Source organism: Haliotis asinina, chromosome 15 (assembly GCF_037392515.1).
Source record: "Haliotis asinina isolate JCU_RB_2024 chromosome 15, JCU_Hal_asi_v2, whole genome shotgun sequence".
Classification (NCBI taxonomy): domain Eukaryota; kingdom Metazoa; phylum Mollusca; class Gastropoda; order Lepetellida; family Haliotidae; genus Haliotis; species Haliotis asinina.
Window position 1 is genome coordinate 34,677,805 of NC_090294.1, and position 27,233 is coordinate 34,705,037.

Consider the following 27,233-nt stretch of genomic DNA (forward strand, 5'->3'; position numbering starts at 1 on the left):
ATGGAGATTTCTGTCGTCCATATTTGCCGTAGTGATGTCGATTACACATTGGGAGGCGGCCTCTGTTGACTACGCCGATCAATGCAAATTGGGCCTGAGTTTGGTTTTAACTTAGACAAAACTCACAATTGACCTTGATGTCAGAGATGGGCCCGTTTCAACACAGGACAGAGGAATCTCCCACACAGGCGTGTCTGTCGGAGTTTAGTCTGAAAACCCGGCATTCAAGGTTCGCCTGTACTTGAGAGCAAAATAGAGTTATTTCTCATTCCCTCGTTTTCAGGTAGAAGCTGACGATAAGGTATACGGGACCTAACCCAATTTATTAATGTTTATAGAAACTGGATGGTGATAGAATTTCTAACAAGCACGAACGTGAGACAAAGTGTTACGCTTAATAAAATTAAGATATGGTATGATGGAAAATTTCGGGAAAGCGGGGGTTTGCTAAAAGTATGACCAAGTCATTCTCAACGTCGGAAACCAACGATAGGCACAACCATCGCATCCTTGAAATATGTAAACTCACTGTATGTTGTTTCCACTACACTACCGCTTTTCAACACATGTATTTAACAAATAAAACTTCTTTCTGGGCCACAGGCTTCGCTTACTGATTTTGTAGAAACCGCGATACTGCGTACAGTGTAGTCTACTTTGATTTTATTGGTTTGACATTTGATAAGATGGGCCGGAAGATTTCATTCGGGGCTTGTAGATTTTAAAGCCCGTATGCGACAGCAAGCCCTGATGGTCAACTAGCAAATTAAAGTTTTGCAAACACTGTGTATAGGGGTGATAGTAATGCTAATAGCAGTAATGCTTCAATATAATAGGGATATGAAAATTGAGATTACTGCTTATCCGATTCTCTATTTTTGTTCTCATTCTGCGATTCTGATAAAAATGTAAAATGATTTGAAATGTTATTTTAGATCAACATTGGTGCTTGCATCTGATTCTATTTTTATTCAAATACTACAATGTTAATAGATGTACCATGCGTCTATTGACCAAATAGCTATGATTTCAAGGCGATGGACACATCGGCGACAATACGACGTAGATAATAAGTTAAAATATACTTCATGTTTAAAAAGTCAAGTTCAATACTGCAAAACGCCAGCCAAGTGACCCGTGTTGAACACATCTCCCTTAGTGTATACACATTCGGAACACATAAATAGCCATGGAAGTACTTTTTACCAGTATTCAGATATGGCTGATTTAGTGAAGTCAGTGAGAAACAGGCGAGTAGCAAGCCATTTCTTTACGTCTAAGCCCGATAACCTGCAAAGCCTTATATTTAGACAGTAATGAGGACTTGTCCAACTGTGATAACAAAAAGGCGGGTAAGGCTGTATTCATAATGGTAGCTTCGAAACAGGAAAGATTGCTAAACTAATAATTAAGCATGTAAAACATTTTTCTGCCCGACTGGTAATAAGAACATTCCAATGGACAGTGACATGGAACTGGCATTTTAACTCATGCAACAAGAGAAATTTGCAATATTTTGTTACGGTTAAATATTTCCCTGACAAAAGATGTAAGAAATCCCATGTGAACCAGCAAAACAGAACAGAGACAAGCCTAAAACATTCAAATTCAAACATGGTGTAGACTCAATTACTAGTCTATACCATTATCATGAAACCTTACAGACACACATGGTAAATTGCAGGTAGGCTACTTATCTTGAAGACAGATTTTAGAGTACTCAATTAAAAATACAAAATAGTCTGTAAATCTCTTAATTTAATGCACAAAATCATGCATTGTTAGAACTGAGTAACCATGTAGCACTTGTCACATTCATTGTTACTTTGGATCTCTGGTGTGCTATTTGCGACCTAACATGAAATCATCAGCTATATTGCGTCACGAGCGTTTTGACTATGTTTCTAAGTTTGAATTTGGTCTTCCCGTTAAGCTCTTCACAGCGACAGGCTAGACTAACTATTAGCCTATTAATATACATAACTTTGACAGTAACTATAATAATCCTATTTAAATTGAAAAGTAGTCCCAGTAAGATGCGAGATTCAAAGGAAATCTAGACTTGCCTCATTAGGGCTTTAGAAAGTACTGCAGAGAGGGCTAAACAGTAGGTAAAATAATGGGTCCAGGGGTTTTGAGAGAATAAACGATATTCCAGTCTAGCTGGGCTTCATTCGAAATTCCCAAGGCATGCTTTCGATACGATAAGACAACTATATTTCTCAGATTAAATGTTAGCCACAGCTCTTGCTCGGGTGACGTACCGACACAGATTCTGAATAATGCCGTTGTCAGGAAATTGGAATTTAAGTCAACGCCTATACAGAATAAAGAAGTTGTAAATACATAAAAAACAAAAACAGTCCTCACTCTTTATCTCCTCAACTTCTAGAATGGCAATCAAAGAAGATATAATGAACATAACATTTACAGACGAGGCCCATCTCGGCACGGGAGCAACGGCGTGCTGAGTGGGAGCTTGCCGTCGCACAAGACAAGGGGGGTAACTCTACTATCATGACGTCACAAACAGGCAACATGGCGTCGTGTGATTGTCTAAGAGGAGAGTGAATACTGTTTTGAGAAATGCATTTTGGATATTGTCCGTTACACGTTAATTTTAGGATTAAAGGTATGTAACGCACTTCAGTTATCGTGTGTTTCTAAACCCTGAGCTCGTCTGAATGAAATGACTTATTAGGACATGTTTGAAGTTGAGCAATTGTGCACGTGCCAGTTTGCATTTTCCTAGAATCATGTGAACAAAATGGTGAAGTATTCTGTCAGTTCTCTCTATGTAATTATTCGTGTCTTTACAGTTTCCAAGAGCGTGTTGTGATAACGTGTTTGGAGGTCACGAGCTCGTCCGTGTCGCTTGTTAACTGCTTTGAAAGTTTAACATTGCACTAAGGAAGTAAAGTCACCTTAGTGACGATCACCTCAGTGATTTGTGAAAGAAGGCCCTCGTCCTCTCACTTCGCCTGTTTGTTGATGTTTCTCTATTTTCACTTTCATTATCTTTTCAGGCTTGCTATTCATGTTCACGATTCCAGTATATGCCAGGCATGACTAGTGTTCACTCGGTTTAACCATGTTAACTGTGTACAGGTCGGGGAGAACCGCAAATCAAGCTGTTATAGTTAGATCGAGCTACAGTAGTTCAAACGAGCTGTAGGGAGATAGGTCGATCGAGCTACAATCGCACATACACTGAAGAACAACTTTCCGCACTGCAGCCGTGGCAGTGCAGCACATGACTAGAATTAACTGACACATGTGTGGATGAAAATGCACCCCAAACCCTACCGTTTTTTATACATGAACTGCTAAACGACCGAACCCTATCAACATTTTCTCTTTACAGATAAAATGACACATCTGAAAAATGAAAATATACCTTGAAATGTGCCTTAGCCTTGACAAGAATAAACAAAAAAATTTGAAAGCCCAGGCCACACAGAGGACAGTCAGCAAATAACTACACAATCGCTACACCACGCAGTCAGACCATTTTTATTGCAAGCTATGCAGCTGTTTCAGAATTTGCGCGACAGGCAGTTGTGGCTCGCAATGGACTTTCATAGTTTTTTGTTTATTCTTGTCAAGTTCCTGCAAACCACACAAATACTCTTGGAACGAGTACTATTTCCAAACCGGAAGTCATGCAGTCGACAAGTTCAGCATCTCATGAGGTGTGTCTGCATGATTCAAGGTATTTTTCATTTTTCAGATGTGTTATTTTGTCTGCAAAGTGAAAATGTCGATAGGGTTCGGTCGTTTAGCAGTTCATGTATAAAATACGCTCGGGTTTGGGGTGCATTTTCATTCACACATGTCAGTCGATTCCACTTGTGTGGTGCACTGCCATGGCCGCAGTGCGGAAAGTTGTTCTTAAAGGGCCACTTCTGTGTATGTGCGATTGTAGCTCGATTGACCTATCACCCTACAGCTCAATTGAACTACGGTAGCTCGATCTAACTATAGTATCTTGATTTGCGGTTCTCCCCGATCTGGTGTGAACACAGGTTTCCACTGTTTGGCTGTTTACTGTAAATATGGAGGTTTGCATCAGCCAAATTAGCATAACAATTGCTTGTTTACCTTCAGTGACACCTGACTTGCTTTCAAGGTCACCTCTGAAAGTTGTGCTGCATTCTAACGGTGCTCCATGTTTTTGTTTGTAGGTGTGTTGCAAGGAGACAATGGTCAAGTTTTATACTAGCTCCTCACTGTTCAAGTACTCCTGGGACCAAGTTGCTTGTGCCTTCTGGCAGAGGTACCCTAATCCATTCAGGTAGGTCATTATATGGTAATGCTGATAATTGATGATGTTGCAGTAAGCATGTCCTTACAAGGTATACTAGTCTAATAAAGGGAGATTATTTATGATGTTGCAGCAAATGCGATCCAACCAGGATATAAGTGTGTGTTGCATGTAACATGTTCTGACAGATGTGTGTATGTTGTTGCAGTAAGCATGTCTTGACAGAGGATGTTGTTAAACGAGAGATACGCCAGGATGGGCTGCACACTACAAGACTGCTGACAAAGACTAATCCGGTGCCTAAGTGGGGAGAAAGATTTGTTCCCGGACCACGCTGGGTCTGCATTGTAGAGGAATCTATAGTTGATCCTGAAAAGAAGACCATAGTCACATACTCAAGGAACATTGGAATGCAGAAACTCATGGTTTGCAAAACACATGTTTTTAAAAAAATGTTTTACCTATATCTGCATATAAAAAATACATGACATAGTATGTTAATGCTTGGATTAAAACAAATGTGCGAAAATTAGTGCAAAACTAGTCAAGCTGATTGGGGTGTCTGTAAATTGCAGTGACAAGAACATTTTTACACAGTTTGCATTTTGTCACACAGTTTGCATTTGTCTGTAACTGAGGTGCTGAAAAAATGTTATGTTGAGGTATCAAAGAAAACACTTGATCAAGTTGAAGACTGGAACAGCAAATATCCATGGCTCATAATTAATCATGATGAAATGTGATTGCATCGGAATGCTGGTCTGGTTACAATTAAGCAGTGTCTGGGCTTCACCAGGCATTCAGATTTCAAGCATCATAAGACATAATGACAGTGTGACCCACAGGCATTCTGTTTCCAAGAATGAGTAGAATGTTGGTGTTGAACTTTTAAACACAAGCAGTTGATCAATACTTGACATTATTTATTGAAAGCTGTTTACTACTGTACCAAGTTGGAAACTCTTATTTAGGGAGGCCTCTTAGATATTGGCCCAGCAAGATGGTCACAGTATGATTTTCAGCATGCTTTTTTATTGCAGAGCATTGAAGAGAAATGTGTGTACAAGGTGAACCCTGACAATGGCAAGCAGACTTTGTGTGAGCGGTCTGCCTGGATCACATCCTCAGTCTTTGGCTTGGGCTTAGCTATACAAAAGTTTGGAGTGGAACGATTTAAGAAAAACATCAACAAGACCTGCAAGGGTTATGAGCATGTGCTAGAAAGACTGTTCAGTGTGGAGGCGCCAAATGCTGTGCAAGACCACACGCTTTCAAGCAAGGAGAAAATTAAGGGCACTGCCAGGAAGGCTGCAGAAGTGGCAGCAGCAAAGGCTCGACCGATTCTGTCCAACCCCAGACCTTTGTCATGAAGTTGGTAGAACCATCATGTAGCACTAGAAGTAGAACCTTTACTCAGGAGAGTTGGAGAGGAATTGGCTGGGGTTGCAGTGAAGGAGTGTCTTTAGAGTTTTGGATTTCTTTAAAAAGTTTGTGCATGCTTTTGTTATGCCAGTTACCATGGAAATGAGGATCACCTGGATACATGTAATCTAGTCTGAGGGCCACTGGAATTGATGTTCTGCCAGGGATGTTTATCTTCAATATCAATATTAAATCGAAAACTTTTAGTTTTCTCATGGAAGGTCAATATTATGACTCTTCTCACATTTTCATGTAATTTTTATAGTTTTGATGCTCTATTCAATGAAACAATTTGTAAATCATTTCTATAAACTTAGTGTAAACGGTTAAATTTCAGCAAACAGTATATTCAAGTCAAGTATTGTAATTATTATATACATACACTAAAGGTGTGACATTTTGTTAGTAACTTGGTATGATGTGTGCGTAGGGAATGTGAACTACCTATTTTGTATGGTATTGATACCCCTACGACGATCGATCGCAGTGCAGAACCTACCTCTGACAACAGTCAGCACTGTTGTTCTGTTACATTATCCAATGAAGCTTACATTCCTTCCAATACACCATCAATGAAAATATCAACTGTAAACCTTTTGGGCTGAACATAATTTCTTTTGCCCTAAATTTTTCTTTCATGTTATCATTCACTTTTAAACCTCAATAGTTTTTGTCCCTTGGGTGCAGGCTAATTATGCGTGAATCATCTAGGAACATTATTATGCTTGAAATTTTGTTTCACATGAATTTGTTTCTGTCATCTAGATGCTGCCATTATGTCACATACTGCATTAGTTCACCGGCACTGTGACACATATCAAAATTTTGATAGGCTAGAGAATCTGTTATATTGTTGGTCCATTGTGCACTCCATTATGTTTTTGTGCATATGTACATGTATCTGCAGTTAATTAATTGTGGGTATGATGACATACTGTGTCTCCCTTTACTTACCTGCTTAAAACTCTGACACATTGTATCTAGCTTGTCAAAGTATTGCAACAGGAGGACTTTTGACTCCACATTGTGTTAACCATATTTGATAAACCCATATTCCAAAGATTCCATTGCCAGCAAGGCCTGATTTACTGTAGAAGCACAAGTGTGTTACATCATTTTCTACAGAAGTGAATCTTGTGCACTCGTCCATATGTCCACTTATATATATATATATCTATATATATATATGATAACATTGTGTATATATGTATACATGGATGTTCCTCTTGTGATATTTCAGCAACACTTGCATGTAGTGCATGTATTTCAGCCCAGTACAAGTTGAAACTGTTCATACTGACAACCATGTTGAATAGCCTGTTTTGGATTCAATGTTTGCCAGACAGGTGTGATACTTTCAGGTTATCACTTATCTTTTTCAAGGGTTTGGTACTCTTGAAGAGTATGATATCGTGCCATTGTTAGTGTTCAGCTATTTGATTGATCTATGTCATATTTTGTGATTTTGTTTCAAGCTCCTTGAAATAATAATGATAGTAATGATTTTCTATGGCGCCTAACTCAAAGTTGGTCAGTAGTGCATCACAAAGTATTGAGAGAAGAGAGATAGACTTCTGAGAAGAGATAAGTTTTCAGCAGTCTGAGAAAGGAATCAATTGTTTCTTAGCATCTTATCTTCAGGGAGATAATTGAAGATGGGATGTTTTCTGTAACTGCCTGAGTTAGTCTATGTGAGATGCATCAGCATTATCACATGAATTCTGGAGCAGATTCTTCACATTTGGAGTACAGCCATGATATAAATGGTATTACTGATTATGGAATGCATGCTTCTCCGTTACCACATGCATCGATATTGGTATAGACATCTCACTGAAGCAAATGTATATCTACTAAATGATGAGGTTGATCATACCTGTGAATTTTGCTCACTAGATATGGTGCAGTGAGTTTATGAATGATGATCATTGTTGTATGTTATGCAGTAAGATTCATGATAATTGTTACTGATGACACATGGTACACATGAAACAGCTGATGATAGTGTTTATGCATGTTGCTATGCAACACAGCATGAATGTAAATACATGATATAGCCAGCTGAAATCGTTTTATCCAGGTAACCAAGATTCTTCTTGTGAAGACTGTGATTGATTTTATTCTTTGACATGTCCTTGAATGATGTTTTTCTGTAACCACTGTCGTATACTATAATCAAGACATCACACTCTCTTTGTTACCACAACATATTTACTGGAAAACTTTGCGAAAAGGATGTAATATGAGGTTGTATATGTCACATTTTTATGAATAAATATGGAAACAACTGATATGTATTGTGCTACTTGATTGTTATGTTAGAGACGGGGAATGGAGATAACTGATCAGGATCTATGGTGTGATGCCTAACACGAGTTATCCCCTGCAATGCAAAACACAGGGTTATTAAAATGGACTCTGTTCGTCCGTTCTTCTGTGTGTGCGCCCATACACACTTGCCTTTTCTGCAGCATATCTTTAAAACTGCTCATTATTTCTTCAAAGTTGGCACTTAGATGGTTCAGGTGGTGTACAGGTGCCTTATGTTAACTTGGGAATTCTGAATTAAATATTTTGGCCTTTCCATGGCAACAAGTGTGTTTTTGACTCAAACTTGTGATAGTACTCTTTTTCTGGAGCAGAACCTCTAAACCATTCACTGTTTATTCACCAAACTTTGCACATAGATCGGTCTGGAGGTGCACTGGTACCTTTGGTTGTTTTGGGATTCTGAATTAAATATTTTTGGCATTTCCATGGCAACAGGTTTGACTTTGACTCAAATTGGTGGTAGTAATCTTTTTCTGGAGCAGAACCTTTAAACCATTCACTGTATCTTCACCAAATTTTTTATGCATATTTAGTAGTGAACTGGCGCCTTTAGGTAGTTTTGGAATTCTGAATAAAATATCTATTTGTGTTTCCAGGGCAACAAGGTTGGCTTCAACTGAGGTTGGTGGCATTGCTTCTTTATGAAGCAGAACTTAAAGCCATCCTTCCACTTTGCTATATACACGCCAAAACATTTTCTATAATCATGACTGAGTATTTTGCCTTTGGAGGAAATAGACTTGTAGGTGCTGCCAGTTAGACCCTGCCTGTTTGAGCTGTGCAGTTAGATACTGGAGTTATTGTTTGATAGTAAAATAGATCTATGCTTGATTTAGATGTGAAGTATTGCTACTTGTTTTCCAGGGTCTTCTTGACATACACAGGACCCTCCAAGGGAAAGAGTGAGCGTTTAGTTATATGCACTCAGCAATATCACAGCAGTATGGTGGCGGTCTTTAAACCAGACCAGACAATCCACTGATCACCATCCCCCCCATCGATGTACGCAATTGGGCAAGAATGACGTGTGAACCAAGTCAGCGAGCCTGACCACCTGATCCGTTCAGTGAAGCGTTCGTAACCTGCTTTGGGGAAACATAAAGTAATCAGTGGAAAGATTTTATCAGTACATTTCTTTAATTGTAACCTCTTTTTTAAGTTGCAAATCTGTTTGAGACTTGGGTAAATATACAACATACTGAATTATGAGTCACCAGCATGTTGATTCCACGAACAAAGTAGGGCGTAGCAGTACAGTTTCTGAAAAGGTAATGTGTTCATCTTCCACACATGTACATTGTGCGGGGAACATTCAGGAGTACGGGTACATTACTTTATTAATTTTTTTGAATGACTCTTTTATGCTCGCATAGGATGCACTAGAACACCATGTATTTAGGAATCTGAATTAAGTTGGCGTTTGCAAATGGCAACATGTATGTTGTGAATGAGCCTACTCACTTGTATGTAACTGAGCGAGGTTTAGAGCCACATTCTGGTGAAATCAGTATTCCAGCAACATCACAGCTAGGGACGCCAGAAATAGGTGTGTCAGTATGCGGAATCAAACCCCGGTCTTTAACTAATGATCCCAGAGTTTAAATGCGATTCATGAACATGCTGGCACTTGTTAACCTCATACGGCCACAGCTGTGAGAACAACCATTATTGTGAGACGTTTCAACGGCACTCGCTGGCCACGTTTGTCTGGCTGTTTCTGTATTTTGTGACGCTTCTTTAAACGTGACTGTCACATTGAAACCTCGGCCAAGATACAGTAGCATATCTGCTTGTTTTAATGCTTCATTCATATGATACTATAACAGTGATATATATGGTGTGATATTTGTCCCAAATACAACCTTCAACCTATTTGTACCGCCATGACTGTCAGAACTTTATTGACTGCGGTGCACTGTATGTGTGAGTGTAGTGCCAATGTTCATGGGGAGGTGCCGAGCATCAGAGTTCGAGGTGTGTGTCACGCTATTTTCCTACAAGCGGCTGGAATAGGGGAACACCCGGAGGCGAGACAATATTCTGTATAAAGCTGTGCACCTTTGGCACGTCACACACGCATTTGTAGGTTTGTCAGCACCATACCCATACTCATTGTTTTCACCAAAGAGGCAAGCGTCTGAAACCTTCACCACCGGAGGCTTCCCTCCCCATTTAGCTGACTACCTGTCATGTAACTTATAGAAATCCTTAAACCCAACGTTACCTCACTCTGGCCGAACAATTTCTCACGACAAATTTTCTTACATGACATGACTGTTTTGTTTAAGCAGACCCCCAAGCAAAGTTCTATCGTTTTGCATAAGGTATATTTTCCCTAAACATTATTTGTCCATCTATGATTTTTTTTATCAAATGTGATATTCTAGCATAATTCAGGCAAGTTGCTGAGATTCTTTGTTGTATATTTAAACAAACCGTAATCGTTTTGCCAGGGAAAACAAATTAATTTAAATCAGAGAGTTATATTTCTGGGACTATGGGTCAGTCTACTCCGACCTGCTGCTGTATTCAGGAAGAGGAGTGTAGAGGAAGAGCTCATCAAGGGTGTGGACACCACCCCAGGCAAGGATATGGTGGTGACGCACCACTGAGGAGGAGACTGCTCCGTCACTGATGTCCTCGAGGCTGAAACATCATCTCATGAAAGTATCATACTAAAAAGTTTGAAAAACAAGCAGGATTATGATTCTGAATCTAAGAATTGACGAGCCTGAGTAACATAATTACAAACTAAAAATGTTAAAAAAGAAAAGAAAAGAAAGAAAATAAAACGGAAAGACTTGTCAAGACTTGTTGCTACATCTCCATCACACTGACTGTTGTTACTAAAAGCGTGGCTGAAATCACGTTCAGTATTTATACAACACCAATCCCCATGCATGTATACAAATTGGTCCAAAGAAATGTTCCAATAAAACATGGTGCAGTTAAAACTGGCACTTATGTTTGAAAAAAAAAACCAAAAGCGATAACTGACGCATCGGACGTTGAGAACATATTCCAACTTGCCCCCGAGTCTTACGTTAGCACTAAACGAGTCGATGGAAGACGCCGAAGTGCCCGATTTGATCAATCAGCTGTCAAGATCTTTCCCATGGCGTCTAGTGGATGGTGTGACGTCAAAGACACCGGTCCTGTGATTGGAGGACAAAGTAAAGGGCTGGCCACTTGTGCTCCCTATAAATGTCTTCATTACAGTTCTACGTAAGTTAAAAGTTGTTCTTTCAGATTCCTATACCTTTCAGCCAATATGGCAGGGAGTATTGTAATCGTCTTGGGAGTCATGGTAATGGTATCCATCGTAACGGGGCAGCAGCAAAACGTGACTCCATGCCAGAACTCATTTTATCAAAGCATTACTACTTGCTTTCAGAACAATCAGTTAGTTTTCAACAATATGGTGTGGCTTTTCACGAACGGGACAAACGGACAGGCTCCTGAAAACGCCGATGCGGTGAAGACTGGTGCTTGCGGTAAGCAACAACCATTGGTTCAGTGCGGTATTGATTTCATGAGGACTTTGATCAACTCTACCATGTGTACCGCGAGTCAGACACAACAGGATCAGAGACCCCTCATTGACAGACAGTTCCGCACGCTCTTCGGATCTTTGGACGAGATGTGTGCACACCCATGTCGTCGTACGCTCATGGAGGATCTACGTCAGTGTTATGTTGACGCCCACCTTGACCCCACCCTCTTCCTCTCCAACTCCACCATGGGCCGAGGGGCCATCATCGGGACAACGTCGGATCAGGCTGACACCTATTGTAAGAACAAAGACGCTCTTGTCGCTTGTATGAAACAGAAGAGAGACGACTGTCCGGAATCTCCCATGATTCTCAGAGCCATCGGTCTTGACATTGAGTCTATGGACAAAGGGGTTGCAGTTCTGTGTGCTCATCCTGACGTCTACCTCACTGGCATTGACTGTTTTGCAGAACCCACGGACGCCGTTATTTCATGCCAGCAGACGATGAACCAGAAGACCATGGAGTTGATGGTGACGGCCCAACAAGAGAACCTCGAAGAGGATCAGTTCTTCAACCGATTCTGTGACATCCGTTTGGAGCACATCACCTGTGATCTGGACGCCTGGAGTGCAAAGGAGCACAAATCTTGTTCAAAGGCCGTCATTGGTTTGAGGACGGAGTTGGAGTGTGGTCTTCTCCCAGACAACTGTGGGTCAACTCACAAACAGATCATTGACAAGGTCTGTCACCATGACAACTTCAATAAGGACATGAGGCCTCCTAGTGGGGCGAGCTCCATCTCGGCAGCGCTGACAGTTCTACTTTTATCTGGTTTGATGTCATCACTGTAGTGTGAACCAGACATACTATGTTTGTGGTGGCAGCTGCCCAGAAGACATTTTCACATGTCCCAATGATGTCTTTACCTTGACGGAGAAAGGGACCTCCCTGTGTCTTGGACAGTTAAATGCACTTGACGGGAATAACAAAGGACATATTTATTAGTATATTAGTAATCATTAAATTTCTATTAACTCGAGATAGTCTCTTATTTGTTTCTCAACGTATTTTAGAAAAAAACTAATAACCTGGGCTCGTGGAAAAAAATGTCCCTTTTAAAAGAACGAAAGCAACGAAATGATACATGGAGATATACTAATACCTGCGCAATGAAGTAAGTCCTGGAGTCAGTACCTGCGCTATACAGTAAGTCTGTGGGGTCAGTACTTGGGTCAAACAGTATATATATATATACGTATATTCGAGATTGCCACAATGCGTCAACCATGCCAATAGACCTTAGATGTGGAAACTTATATAGGTTATTATCGTGAAACAGTCAAAATGAACCAGCGATAAAGCGACAAGGTCCCTTTTCAGATTGGTTGACGAATTGTCGCGATCACGCATTGTCACTGAGACCCATTGTCGCTATCATGCATTGTCGCTATCACGCATCGTCACTATCAAGCATTGTCACTGTGACCCATTGTCGCTATCATGCATTGTCGCTATCACGCATCGTCACTATCACGCATTGTCACTGTGACCCATTGTCGCTACCATGCATTGTCGCGTTGTTATGCACGTTGCAAACTTGCAGGCAGACAGCAAGTTCAATGCTTCAAATGAATTTCAAATTCTCATGCAAAATTCGAGGTTAACTATCGTCGATTATTCAAAAAGGTCAGCCAATCAACTCTATGTTCACTTTAGCCAGGCCACCCGGGCCTCGTTCCTCAAAGTCGTAGCACAACGACAGTCGTAAGTCTGTGTTTATGTATGGGAGTTACGATCATCTTAGCGCTACGACAGTCGTAAGTCTGTGTTTATGTATGGGAGTTACGATCATCTTAGCGCTACGACAGTCGTAAGTCTGTGTTTATGTATGGGAGTTACGATCATCTTAGCGCTACGACAGTCGTAAGTCTGTGTATATGTATGGGAGTCACGATCATCTTAGCGCTACGACAGTCGTAAGTCTGTGTTTATGTATGGGAGTTACGATCATCTTAGCGCTACGACAGTCGTAAGTCTGTGTTTATGTATGGGAGTTACGATCATCTTAGCGCTGCGATCGATTTGAGGAAAGGGGCGCAGATGTTCAGATATTGTCTTTATGCAGGTAACTTTCCTGCACGGCGATCATGGGTTAGTCCACTCTTAACCTTTAGCCTGCTGAATTAATTTCAGCATAAGGCGCTAATAAGAGGGTGGGTGATTTCAAACACTCAGTGCGTCACTAAATAAGGGACAACTGAAAAAATATTCAGCTCATTAATACAACATACAAAAATAAACATTATTATCAATGCTCATTAATACTACATACAAAAATAAACATTATTATCAAAAAATATCCAGATAATTTCAAACGTACAGATATTAATTACAAGACAAACATAAATAGAGTAAATTTTCCTGAATTTACCTGAATTACTCGATTGGTAGCCGGATGCGTTTTATACTAGGAACCGTATAAATTGTCCAATTATCGCAAACCGATTTCAATATTCTTACTACTGATATTTCATAAGTATCTGACTTTAATTTCGTATATCTGTATCGGCAAATATCCGCGCGACGACAAATTAAAAAATAATTCTGAAAGAAAATAATCGAAAACGTTCGTCGTAAACAAATAATATTTTCGATGTCATGACAGGTCTTACTGAAATGGCACTATTACGTTTATTTAAACGTGTCATGTAATGAAAATAGCAGAATAAAATACATGATTCATAAGCATTCATGAGTGCAAATATCAAGTGTTATGGTTCATTAATTTTTGCACAAACCCACAAAAAGACGGTGTTAAATCGTGTTACGCATACGAAAAAACAAACATGGCGCGCTTCGTCGAACTCCTACATAAAATATAGCTTTTTTGGTCAGAAGAAAGATTACAGAACTCTTCTGTGTAAGACCTGGTGAAAGAGGGAGAATTTCTCATTCTACAAGTGTTCCATGTATCATTTTCCGTTTAGTATGACGAAAGACGGACGAAAATTAAGATCGTGAAATCTAACTTGTTTTCTAGTAAGTGCAAAGGTCACCGGATGTGATGTCACAGACGGGGATTGCTTGATGAAATTCATTCGCTATTGAATATGAACAGAAAAGTTGGAGATATTTCGCCTGAATTTAGCACAAATAACTGTTTAAAGTGATTAATCATAGCTCATAGAATTTTGTTGGTGTATTTTTGACTATATAATTCGCACATAGCCGAACCAGTTTGACCTTGTATGCTCCCGTGACCCGGAAACAGTAGTCGATCAACACTGCAGATGCAAGTTTTTCAGTATCTTTTATTTGAATTTTTGTTCATATTAGGCACATTACTTTATTGTCCACTGAATATAAAGATAGCAAAGATATAATTGTGATGCATGTTGATCCCAGCTTATTCTTTTTTTCACATGGTCCAACACAGAAACGTGTACAAAGATCATTCTCAACAACAGGTGCGCGGATATGGGCGTGGCAATTGTGTTTCAAAATAACATTCATGCTTTTCTTTTTATGACGATGTAGTGCAGTAAGAACTGCAGTATACATGTTTTATAAACAAAAATATATTTTCAGTTATAGTTTCACATGAAATCGGAGATGATTTGATAAAAATTGCGTTCATATTACATGATTGGGAAAATTATATGTCTCACTTTAGAACAAGTTGAATTACATTCATAATTTTATGCAATGAATTAACGTTCTTGATGAATAATTACGATAGATTTGTCAATGCTTTATGTTTCATAACTGGTTACAACTTTAAATCTTTTCATATACTTTAATATGTTAAATGATATTAATAATATGACAATTATTTTTCTCTCTCAAATAGACTAAGGCAAAGACACTTAAAATCTGTCAATGCATTAGCAACGTGTAAATAACCAAATTTTAATTAATGTCTTTCAGTAATGTGGAAAGCTGACAGTTTTGCACAATTTTTTATTACAACTACATGTATGCCATAAAATATATGGATAAATGTTACAAATTATTTTGTGTATTTTATTTCTTCATGTCATTTATGTTGTTGAAGTAACAGTACATGTAAATTTATCGGAAAATGTTATCATTTGATAAAAAAGAAACCATATACATGTAAGAAGTTATATTGTCTCTGGTGAAAGTAAACATGCTTCATATTCTGTAAATATATATTATTCTACCTCATTGTCTTTTCCTGGGTTTAGGAGCAATGTCACAATATGAAATGGGTCTAATGAACTTTCAAGGATTGTTTCTGTTTGCTGAAGTGTCTGATGGTGATATACTCCAATTATTTAGTGTTCAATAGCCTAAACCATCATGAAACAAGAAACATGAAGAACAGTCTTCCTTGAATAACAAAATGCCAAGGACTGAGCAGTCTTCCGTTAAAGATCTGGAAGCATTTGATATATACATGTATGTCTTTGCCATATACACATGGCAATGAAAAAAAATCCAAATTGAAATCTTAAAGAATAGCTCCAAACTGGACAACAAAAACCACTCACTGCAGAGCTCAGTATTAGGAACAAAGAAATTTACTTGCCACCACATGATTACCTTGATGCCAAAGACTAACATAGGTTGCACCTCCTACTCAACACTTAATTATCTGTCACTTGTAGTTTTGATATTCCATATTCAAAACATCACTACGACAAAATTATTCTAGGTCTGGTATGATAATTTCATATTACTTCATGAAATTTCATCACAAGAAAAAAATGAGTCTGTCTTTCGATCACTGTCAGTGTAATCACTGCTCCAAGAGTTTGGATCATCAGTCTGTTTCCCAGATGAAGTCTGTTTTAACAGTAAAATATGAACATAGACAGTGTGCAAGTAGGTAAAAAGTATGGCCATAAACATGAGGTACATTTTGCAGTTCAGATTGCACTAGTGCAATATCTAAAAGCTGTATGGAACCACGGACCGAGCCACATGACATGATTTTTTTTATACAAATATGCACACATGTCAAACAATTTGATCTGAAACATTACCTGCATTATACTAGGTAGAATTAACTCCGAAAGCTCTGCTGTTTGGAGTAACAAAATAATTTCAATTTTGCTCCAAATTCGTGAACAAAAGATGTGATGTTTAGCTGTTTTAATGTCTAAAATAAATACTGATTCACAAAGACGATGACAGTTGTTTTCTAAGCAGTAATTAATTTTTATGAAATACATTTACTGTACGTTACATTCTCACACTAGCTCTGGTTTCGTTCGTTTCTGCAAAAGGAAAAATGATTTTTTTTCATGAGATCTTCAATCATCAAAATTGTACTTCTTGTAACGATATACAGAGAAGAATATTCTGTTATTGTTACGACACACTGACAATTTATATGTCTCCCCGTGTCAGAACATTCTTTGAAAAAAATAGACCGCGAAAATCATCGACTTCGGATTTGCTAAACTAAAGATCAACACATCGACGGCTAACTTCAGGAGAAATACTACAACACAAGCAACAAATGACAACTGCTATTGAACACAACTAATAGTAAATGACTGAGGGTGACTGAAAGGTAATTCTGGTGTATAGTATGGATCCTACGGGAATTTGAATCAGTTTAGAAAATGTATCAATGGTCGTTTTCCAACTCATTCACATTTTACTTCCACGAGTGCCATGCCGTGTACGTGCTTCCGGTTTCATCAAGGGTGGGTACAATTACAAATATTGTGATATTGTTTCATGATCTGCATTATATAGGTATTGAGTCGTTTTCTTTCAATGTATATGTGTTCAGATTCTGCTTATGAACGCATATTTTCAAATATCCTTCGTATCTTGTCACTTAGAAAGACCGCGAGTTTGGCCACGCCCTTTCGGGTCACCAACGGCTGTCAACTTTGTGAATGTTGGAAGGTTTATCAAATCAAATCAAAATAAACTCGCTAAATCTGGTAATTTCTGTGCAGAGGCAATAACATTTACCTATTCACACCGTGTAATTAATTCCAGATGAAATAATTGGATATGTCAAAAGGATGGCATATTTTCTTCGGCATCACGATACATGTGGAGTTGTTTGTTTACCGCCGTTGCCACGATCGTTTCTGTTCGTCCAATCGATGATATAACATTGAGATTGGTTTTGTTTATATTTATTTGAGCCGAAAGTTACTAATTTTTAGAAAATGGGAAACTTATGAGCTTTCTCTTCGTCAAGGAACAAAAAATATCGACTAAACTATCAAAAAATATTTCATTATGAAGAAAATATTAGACTGGGTACCACACGGCGTGGTGCGCTGGAAGTCATCAATGGCCGTTATTTTCGACTGCGTGCCGAGAAATTCGGCGATCTCATTTTTAATTCGCGGGCGTTTCGTTTTAAGGTATATAAACGTATTGAACATTACATATTTAAAAAAGTGAGAATTAGTACATTCCATACACAATTCATATGACACGTAAATCCGACTCGTTGAATAATTATTGCAAGTTTTATTTGGAGATGTCATTATCCTGCACTCCTGTCGAATGGGTTCGACGATAGCATTGAGAGGATTAATGAATCGATACATTCTCGCTAGACGCTAATGGTGTTTAGAGTATTAAACTTTGGGGAATCACCACTGGTCTCGAGTAGGGTTTTCAGAGCTGTGGCCAATATAACTGTCAGAACGGCACTGCATACTATCTGTGACAGATTCTTGAATTTCCTCCTAGACATTATTCAGGAGTCAGTGGTTGTGCCGTTTGCTTTCTCTGCTGGTTACGGTTACTTCTTTCAAGGTGCAGGTGAAGATGTAAAGGTATCGTAATGGGTTACACCAAGCACAGGATCGTAATAGTGTGACTCCTTTCATGAAGCAGCCTTTGGTAAGTTTAAGCTTATCCTCCATTCTTTAACATTTCACTACGGTTACCTTAGTGACTTACGATCACCTTAGTGCTTTGTGAAAGGGGGCATAGAACAGTATGTCTCTCAGACACTAGCGAATACATGACGAAAGGAGCCCGACTGAAATATAGACTCATTGGGCTGGTCAGGATAGGCTCGAGCTGGGCAGGATAGGCTCGAGTCCGACTGAAGTATAGACTCATTGGTCTGGTCAGGATTGGCTCGAGCCCGACTGAAGTATAGACTCATTGGTCTGGTCTGGATAGGCTCGAGCCCGACTGAAGTATAGACTCATTGGTCTGGTCAGGATAGGCTCGAGCCCGACTGAAGTATAGACTCATTGGTCTGGTCTGGATAGGCTCGAACCCTACTGAAGTATAGACTCATTGGTCTGGTCAGGATAGGCTCGAGCCCGACTGAAGTATAGACTCATTGGTCTGGTCAGGATAGGCTCGAACCCGACTGAAGTATAGACTCATTGGTCTGGTCAGGATAGGCTCGAGCCCGACTGAAGTATAGACTCATTGGTCTGGTCAGGATAGGCTCGAACCCGACTGAAGTATAGACTCATTGGTCTGGTCAGGATAGGCTCGAGCCCGACTGAAGTATAGACTCATTGGTCTGGTCAGGATAGGCTCGAACCCGACTGAAGTATAGACTCATTGGTCTGGTCAGGATAGGCTCGAGCCCGACTGAAGTATAGACTCATTGGTCTGGTCTGGATAGGCTCGAGCCCGACTGAAGTATAGACTCATTGGGCTGGCCAGCATAGGCTCGAACCCGACTGAAGTATAGACTCATTGGTCTGGTCAGGATAGGCTCGAGCCCGACTGAAGTATAGACTCATTGGTCTGGTCAGGATAGGCTCGAGCCCGACTGAAGTATAGACTCATTGGTCTGGTCTGGATAGGCTCGAGCCCGACTGAAGTATAGACTCATTGGGCTGGCCAGCATAGGCTCGAACCCGACTGAAGTATAGACTCATTGGGCTGGCCAGCATAGGCTTGCCGTTTGCCGTTCTTGTTGTGTCATTTCTTACAACTGTATTGCTTTATCTGCGACATATAGTTTTAGACAAGGAAACCCTATTTCTGTGACTAAATGTAACACTGTGGTCACCCAATAGCGCATGTCTGGGTAACCATCTGGAGACATGCACTCTGGCGTCCATGTCCAACCAAATGGGTTCGACGCTGGAGTGGACATGGCTCTCTCATTTTGTCACTGAGAATCTGACCACTGCCTCTCTAAGTGCATTGGCAAAGACTTTCTTGCGACAAGGTGGACGATTGTCGGGCAGTCCCAACCCCACGTACAGAGTATCGGGCCGTACAAAGTAATGTTTGGCTAATCATAGGGCAATTCATCTCAAATATCTATTTCACTATAATCTTTTATTTTCTTGACTTGCACGGCCACCCAACATGCCTAACACCTAGTCAATCATTAAGCTTTCATAATTCACTGACAAATGACGCCTCATTGTATCCCTGCAACCATAGGTTCAGAGACATTTCGGGGAAAGAGTATCCATACCCTAACTGAACATGGATTCGCTGATAATGGCTTTGGACTCCTATTTAACCACGGTTATAGAGTCTGGGATATTTACACCATGACCACCTATGTGGACGCCATAAGAAAGCGGTTACCTCTCCAATAGGCGGTACTGATTCTCACATCGTTATCTCAATCAGATCACTGTTTCAACCAACTTGCTGCGTGATATAACCAGAAAATTGCTAGAAACGTCGTACAATCACTCAAGTGTATTTCATACAACTAGCATCAACTAGGGTTGTAGCATGCGACTAGGGTTGTAGCATGCGACTAGGGTTGTAGCATGCGACTAGGGTAATAGCATGCGAATACAACTAAACAGCAACCCGATAGAGTACAATATGAACAGTCGACATGCTAAAGTATTTAGCAATAATGCGTGGTCCAAGGTGGTTGGGGAGAGGTGTAGATAGAGGGCTGATCGATGGGCTGGGAAAAGTTATATGCAGGGGTAGCCCCGGGTGCTACAGCCAGATCCCCCTGGGGAGATCGCAGGTAGTTGATTAGTGCGATTGTTTCCGTTTCATTCATCTGTTAATCAGTCCATTCGATGCTAACCAGATTAATGCAAGAGATTGTCACAAATTGATCGGAGTGTCGGAGCTACCAATGGGTACAAAATCCCACGGATTTTGTTCTGCACGAGTATTGTAAAAAACGTGTACAACACACAAACAAGCGTGGTCACGTTTGCATCTCTGCCCCAGAGTTCGGCAATACACTGTAAGAGGTAGCTGGTTTGTTTTGGTCGCCTGGCCCGAATAAGAAAACTGACCTTCACGAGAAGGACATGAGAGATGAAACATACCGATATTTCTAAATATGTCAACATGAGCATTTAGTTTTTATTTGTCATGTCTGTATCTTGTAGTGATTTAACAACACATAGAACTACCGATGGATTGCAGATAGCAACTGTTCGATAGCAGAAACAAAATGTATTTGACTATAGATAGTTTGCGTGCATGTGAATATGTATGTACATTATTTTTTTTTATTATTTTGTATGTGTCATTAAAACCTTTTTGACAACATTTTGTCAGAGGAATATTTATTCTTGATGATTTGATTTGGGTTTCAAGTTTATTGTCAGTTATTAAAAGAGACTGAAACTACTTCATCTTGATTTTATGGCATGTGAACTATACATTCATTTGGGAAATAACCTCAAACGAGACACAAATCAAATAAAGTTAAACATAAACTCAATAGAGCTGCAAGTCTCCCCCCAAACATCTTGCATGTTGCGCTGCCCATTTATCACAGGAAGTGAAACATAGCAGGTATTTACAGATCTGTGTTCCAGGTGTTCAAATTAATCCACAAATATTCCACAGTTCACATGTTTCAAGAACAATGCTTCAAAAATGTAATCAAAAAGGTTTTATTGAGATTTACAAAATGTAAAAACACAAAACACATAAAAATAATGTACATACATATTCACACGAACGCACATACACACACACATACACACGCACATACACACACACACACACACACACACACATGCACATTTACAGCTATTCAGATACAGGTAGATATGATTATATAGAGTGCCTTAAAATTAGCTTCAACAATATCCTACTCTCAGTTAAACGCGGATACCACAAAAAGGAACAAACATGACATAGCACCCATCGATGCTGAAAGTGTTGTGCCACTGTTCAACGGTCTCGTGTCTTTCTTGAAGTTCTCGTGATGACAGACCATGTCAATGGTCTGTTTGTGAGTTGTACCACAGTTGTCTGGGAGAAGACCACATTCCAACTCCGTCCTCAAACCAATGACGGATTCGGCACAAGACTTGTGGTTCTTTTTGTTCCAGGCGTCCAGATCACAACTGACGTGCTCCAAACGGACGTCACAGAATCGACTAAAGAACTGATCTTCTTTGAGGTTCTCTTGTTGGGCCGTCATCATCAACTCCATGGTCTTCTGGTTCAATGTTTGCTGGCATGAAATAACGGCGTCCGTGGGTTCTGCAAAACAGTCGATGCCAGTGAGGTAGACATCAGGGTGAGCACACAGAACTGCAACCCCTTTGTCCATAGACTCAATGTCAAGGCCGATGGCTCTGAGAATCATGGGAGATTCCGGACAGTCGTCTCTCTTCTGTTTCATACATGTGACGAGAGCGTCTTTGTTCTTACAAAAAGTGTCAACTTGGTCGGCTGTGGTTCCGATGATGGCCCCTCGGCCCATGGTGGAGTTGGAGAGGAAGAGGGTGGGGTCAAGGTGGGCGTCAACATAACACTGACGTAGATCCTCCGTGAGTGTTCGACGACATGGATGTGCACACATGGCATCCAGAGATCCGAAGAGAGAACGGAACTGTCTGTCAATGAGGGGTCTCTGATCCTGTTGTGTCTGACTCGGGGCACACATGGTAGAGTTGATCAATGTCCTCATGAACTCCACACCACATTGAAGTAAGGCCTCCTGCTTACCACAAGCATCTTGTTTGAAGGTGTCGGGACTGTCGGAAGCTTGACCATTTGTTCCGTTCGTCAACAAGTATAAGAAGTTATTAAAATCCATCTGACTATTTTGAACACAAGTGTTGAGATTTTGAATAAAGTTATTCTGACACGGGGTCATGCCTTGTTGACCTTGAGCCATGGCCATGTAAAAAAGAACTGTGGCAACACAGCAGGAGACTGTTCTAAACATTTTATGAACAGGTTGAGGTGGATCTAGGACAAGTGATGGCTGACTATGAGCGGGGTACTATTTATATTTGTTCCGAAGTGATTGTTGCGTCAAGGGTGTGGCTGCACCACCAATCAAGGACAACAAGAGTTATCACAATCACTTCCTTAACTGATTGTAAAGCGCCGTGTGAACTTTCTACTGTTACATCATACAGGTGTGACCGCCGTTGCCCTGAAGGTACCTCAGCTGCTGGAGTCATATATGTGTCAATCGTTACGTGCGCTTTATTGACTTCTTTCCTTATATAATAAATAAGGTATACTAAGTCTTGTGGAAGGATGAATTTATGATCATATTCCTGTTTCTCCGGCCACAGCCAGTGATAAAGGCTGTGAATAATAGACGCTGATAGAATGCGAGATTTCGGACTTCGGCCATTAAACATAACGAATCTGTAAATTGTAGGACAAATAGTAATCGTTTTGATGGCTGACCGTGACCAGGATTTGAAAATAAACTTCTTGCATGGTATATTATTTGTTAAAGTGGCGGCAAATTGGAACCCGGGGGGAAATATTACCTGGAACCACTATAGGCAGCCGTGTCTGAACGCCTTTTCTGAAGTGGCGATAGTGACTCCGTAGATTCATGTTACAGTCATGGTCCTTGTTCTACTATTTTCAGACAACCAGCATAGGGCTGGAATAGTACTGTGTGTGTCGTTTAATAACAAACTGCCTGTTCACAAGACCTCACTACACACTTACACACATGAAAAACGAACTAAGATTAATTATGTAGAGAAGCTGCTTACTGGCGTTGTAGGAGTCTTGTAAATCTAATTCAAGGTTATCTATGTTTTGCTTTTGCCCTAGCATTTGCATGTATATTTGTAGTGTTTGGTGACAATAAAAACAATTACAGTGCATTTGAGAATTTGCCTACAATGTTACATTGACTCCATCAAGATAAACAGTTTAACGTTACGGTAGTATTTGTTATCTTGAAACAGTTGACTAGGATGAACAGACTGGAACAGAGGTAACAGTAACATCTGTCTAAACAGAAGGATGAGTGGGGTTTTGTCCGGTTTAGACAGGTACATTGACAAAAACGTATTTCATTAATCAACATATCATGCTTTGATTACTTATTCTAATATCGTCTTGCACATCTGCATATACAACATTTGTTTATTGACAATTCTGGGATCACCCTGATAATATTACGTGCAAAAACAACTTACATCAATACTTAACGCAACAGGCGACTAAGAGGATCGGGTTGTCTCTTAGACTCTTAGACTCTTAGAACTCTTAGACTCTTAGACTCTTAGACTCTTAGACTCTTAGAATGCCATCATGATTAATAACATCAAATGCTTCTGTATTAACATATTTAATCATACAAATTATTACTAGAACCTGAATATATTGTGTCAAATTTAAAGACAATCCTGATGAGAGAAGAGTCTAATTCTGTGATTAAAATACAGGTGAAGTGCACACAGAAAGGATCATAGTCTGTGTGTTCTTTATGCTACCGTGTTGGACTGGATCATTTTCAGCATAAAGCCTTGTAAAGAGGGTAAGTGGTTTGAGATAGCTGGGGCTTTAGTAAATTTGGGACAATTGTGCCAATGGTTTGCACGTCGGTGTTTGATAGCAAAATACACATTATCTTCCCAAACTGGCTTGATATTTTCAAACTACCCAAAGACTAAACCTAACATAAAAGTTTAATTTTCTTGAAAACGATGCGGGTGTTTTTTGTTAGTTACTGTTGACATTCAACCGTGGCGGAACGTTTCATTGTATTTCCGTTTTTAATTAAATGCGCCTGGAGTTTTTTAAAAAATCGCGAGCATCAGTGTTTTCCTTTCACTAAGGATGACCAAAAATAACGACTGGACATCAAGACATACTTGTTAAAAGTCGCAGATTTATTGACTGTACCATCTCAATGAATAATCACATGGGATAATAGTCAATCAATTACTTATGTGTAAGTAATTACACACGACGTGTAGCAACAACACAAGGCTTACACCAGAGGACCCTGGGGCAGTCGCGGCCACCCCTGTATGATGTAACAATAAGGGAAGTTCACACATAGATTTTCAGACGTAGACTCATAGGAGGAAGTGAACCAATGATGCACAATTTCTATGATGTCATCCTCCAATCTGACTTGAAGAAGAGTGACGCCCTCTAAATAACAACAATTTTAGTATAAATAGTACACGCATGATTGCCAACAATCAGTTGACACATCCGAACATCAACATGATAGGTAGAACCGTGTCTGGCTGTTTTGCCATAGTGCTTGTGTCTGTGACTACTGCTCAAGGTCAACAAAACATGACTCCGTGTCAGAATAACTTTATTCAGAATCTCAACACTTGTGTTCAAAATAGTCAGATGGATTTTAATAACTTCTTATACTTGTTAACGAACGGAACAAATGGTCAAGCTTCCGACAGTCCCGACACCTTCAAACAAGATGCTTGTGGTAAGCAGGAGGCCTTACTTCAATGTGGTGTGGAGTTCATGAGGACATTGATCAACTCTACCATGTGTGCCCCGAGTCAGACACAACAGGATCAGAGACCCCTCATTGACAGACAGTTCCGTTCTCTCTTCGGATCTCTGGATGCCATGTGTGCACATCCATGTCGTCGAACACTCACGGAGGATCTACGTCAGTGTTATGTTGACGCCCACCTTGACCCCACCCTCTTCCTCTCCAACTCCACCATGGGCCGAGGGGCCATCATCGGAACCACAGCCGACCAAGTTGACACTTTTTGTAAGAACAAAGACGCTCTCGTCACATGTATGAAACAGAAGAGAGACGACTGTCCGGAATCTCCCATGATTCTCAGAGCCATCGGTCTTGACATTGAGTCTATGGACAAAGGGGTTGCAGTTCTGTGTGCTCACCCCGACGTCTACCTCACTGGCATCGACTGTTTTGCAGAACCCACGGACGCCGTTATTTCATGCCAGCAAACATTGAACCAGAAGACCATGGAGTTGATGATGACGGCCCAACAAGAGAACCTCAAAGAAGATCAGTTCTTTAGTCGATTCTGTGACGTCCGTTTGGAGCACGTCAGTTGTGATCTGGACGCCTGGAACAAAAAACACCACAAGTCTTGTGCGGAACCCGTCATTGGTTTGAGGACGGAGTTGGAATGTGGTCTTCTCCCAGACAACTGTGGTACAACTCACAAACAAACCATTGACACGGTCTGTCACCATGAGAACTTCAAGAAGGACACGAGACCGTTGAACAGTGGCACCACACTTTCAGCATCGATTGGTACAATGTTATGTTTGCTTTTCCATGTTCGTATGTCAGTGCACTGAGAGTAGGACATTGTTAAAGAACAGTGGCACCACACTTTCACCACCGATGGGCGCACTGTTATGTTTGTTCTTTCATGTGGTATATTCTTTTTACCGCGAGTAGGATGTTGTTGAAATATGATACTTATGGCTACTACTGTACATATTTGTATGTATGTGTGTGAATATGGATGTGTATATGTGATATTTCCCCCCTTTTCTACGTTTTGTATAGCTCAATAAAACCAGCTTTATTGCACTTGGGTCACATTTCTGCATATATTTGAAATTCGTGTGCCGTGGGGGCTTTCAAAATTCTGGAGTTGGAATATTCATTGGTTCTTTTGAACACCTGGTTCGAGGAAAGCATGTTATATAAAACCCCGTTTAATCCTCTCAATGCTGTTGTAGAGCTCATTCGAGAGAAGAGTAGCAAAATAACATTTCCGAATAGAACTTGCAATAACCATTTTCCACGTAGCATTTACGTTCAGTAGAAGTGTATGGTATGCAGGATATATGACATTAAGTAGTTTCTGAGCCTGAAGGAAAAAGAAAGATTAGAAACTTAAACTTAAATGGAATACAACACGCTATTTCAGTGTTTCTTCGTTGCAAACAATGAACCAAAATACTTAAAATGATAGGATTGTAAAAAATCATTTATCATACCCTCCAACTTTGGTGACATGACACGTCAGAATAGACCAAATAGTGCTAGCGCTGAACAATAGATGTGATAACATTTACAATATGGCATATGTACACACAATTACCAAAAGTAAATGAAATGGTGATGAGCAAATCTAGACTTACAAATCACAAAAATCATGTACCTGTGAAACAGTCGCGCAAAATGTGCTGCATTGAGGGAACAAAATGTTGTCATTAAGCTTCAAGTCAGATTTCCACAGGGAAGTAGTGTTCAGTAACCTCACCTCCATGAGCGCAAATGCAAGCTTCTTTGCAGCAAGCTGTTGGCATTTACCACATGAGCCTTTAAACTTGCTGTTGTGGAATGTTTTGGTTTTGGAACCTCAAAGAAGATCAGTTCTTTAGTCGATTCTGTGACGTCCGTTTGGAGCACGTCAGTTGTGATCTGGACGCCTGGAACAAAAAACACCACAAGTCTTGTGCGGAATCCGTCATTGGTTTGAGGACGGAGTTGGAATGTGGTCTTCTCCCAGACAACTGTGGTACAACTCACAAACAGACCATTGACATGGTCTGTCACCACGAGAACTTCAAGAAGGACACGAGACCGTTGAACAGTGGCACCACACCTTCAA

The 27,233-nt window shown here is 40.1% G+C and overlaps 2 protein-coding genes across 2 annotated transcripts; both read left to right on the forward strand.

Annotated features, from left to right (window-relative positions):
- Positions 1-2,522: 2,522 nt before the first annotated feature.
- Positions 2,523-7,974, forward strand: LOC137266235 (PRELI domain-containing protein 1, mitochondrial-like). The gene is made up of 4 exons (XM_067801732.1): positions 2,523-2,632; positions 4,185-4,294; positions 4,473-4,689; positions 5,305-7,974. Exons 2-4 carry the CDS (start codon positions 4,203-4,205, stop codon positions 5,632-5,634), a joined length of 639 nt encoding a protein of 212 aa, XP_067657833.1. The 5' UTR covers positions 2,523-2,632; positions 4,185-4,202; the 3' UTR covers positions 5,635-7,974.
- A 3,291-nt stretch (positions 7,975-11,265) lies between these two features.
- Positions 11,266-25,965, forward strand: LOC137264985 (uncharacterized). The gene is made up of 3 exons (XM_067800323.1): positions 11,266-12,358; positions 21,994-22,177; positions 24,859-25,965. The coding sequence occupies exons 1-3, from the start codon at positions 11,289-11,291 to the stop codon at positions 25,963-25,965; spliced, it is 2,361 nt and encodes a 786-aa protein (XP_067656424.1). The 5' UTR covers positions 11,266-11,288.
- The last annotated feature ends 1,268 nt before the right edge of the window (positions 25,966-27,233 follow it).

Excerpts from the sequence above, each read along its gene's own strand:
- LOC137266235 (XM_067801732.1), top strand. The coding sequence starts at position 4,203 with ATGGTCAAGTTTTATACTAGCTCCTCACTGTTCAAGTACTCCTGGGAC. Across the intron at positions 4,295-4,472 it reads AGGTACCCTAATCCATTCAG|TAAGCATGTCTTGACAGAGG; the intron begins GTAGGTCATTAT and ends ATGTTGTTGCAG. Across the intron at positions 4,690-5,304 it reads TTGGAATGCAGAAACTCATG|AGCATTGAAGAGAAATGTGT; the intron begins GTTTGCAAAACA and ends TTTTTATTGCAG.
- LOC137264985 (XM_067800323.1), top strand. The coding sequence starts at position 11,289 with ATGGCAGGGAGTATTGTAATCGTCTTGGGAGTCATGGTAATGGTATCC. Across the intron at positions 12,359-21,993 it reads TCTGGTTTGATGTCATCACT|ACTCAATGTCAAGGCCGATG; the intron begins GTAGTGTGAACC and ends CTTTGTCCATAG. Across the intron at positions 22,178-24,858 it reads AGGAAGAGGGTGGGGTCAAG|TTGACACATCCGAACATCAA; the intron begins GTGGGCGTCAAC and ends GCCAACAATCAG.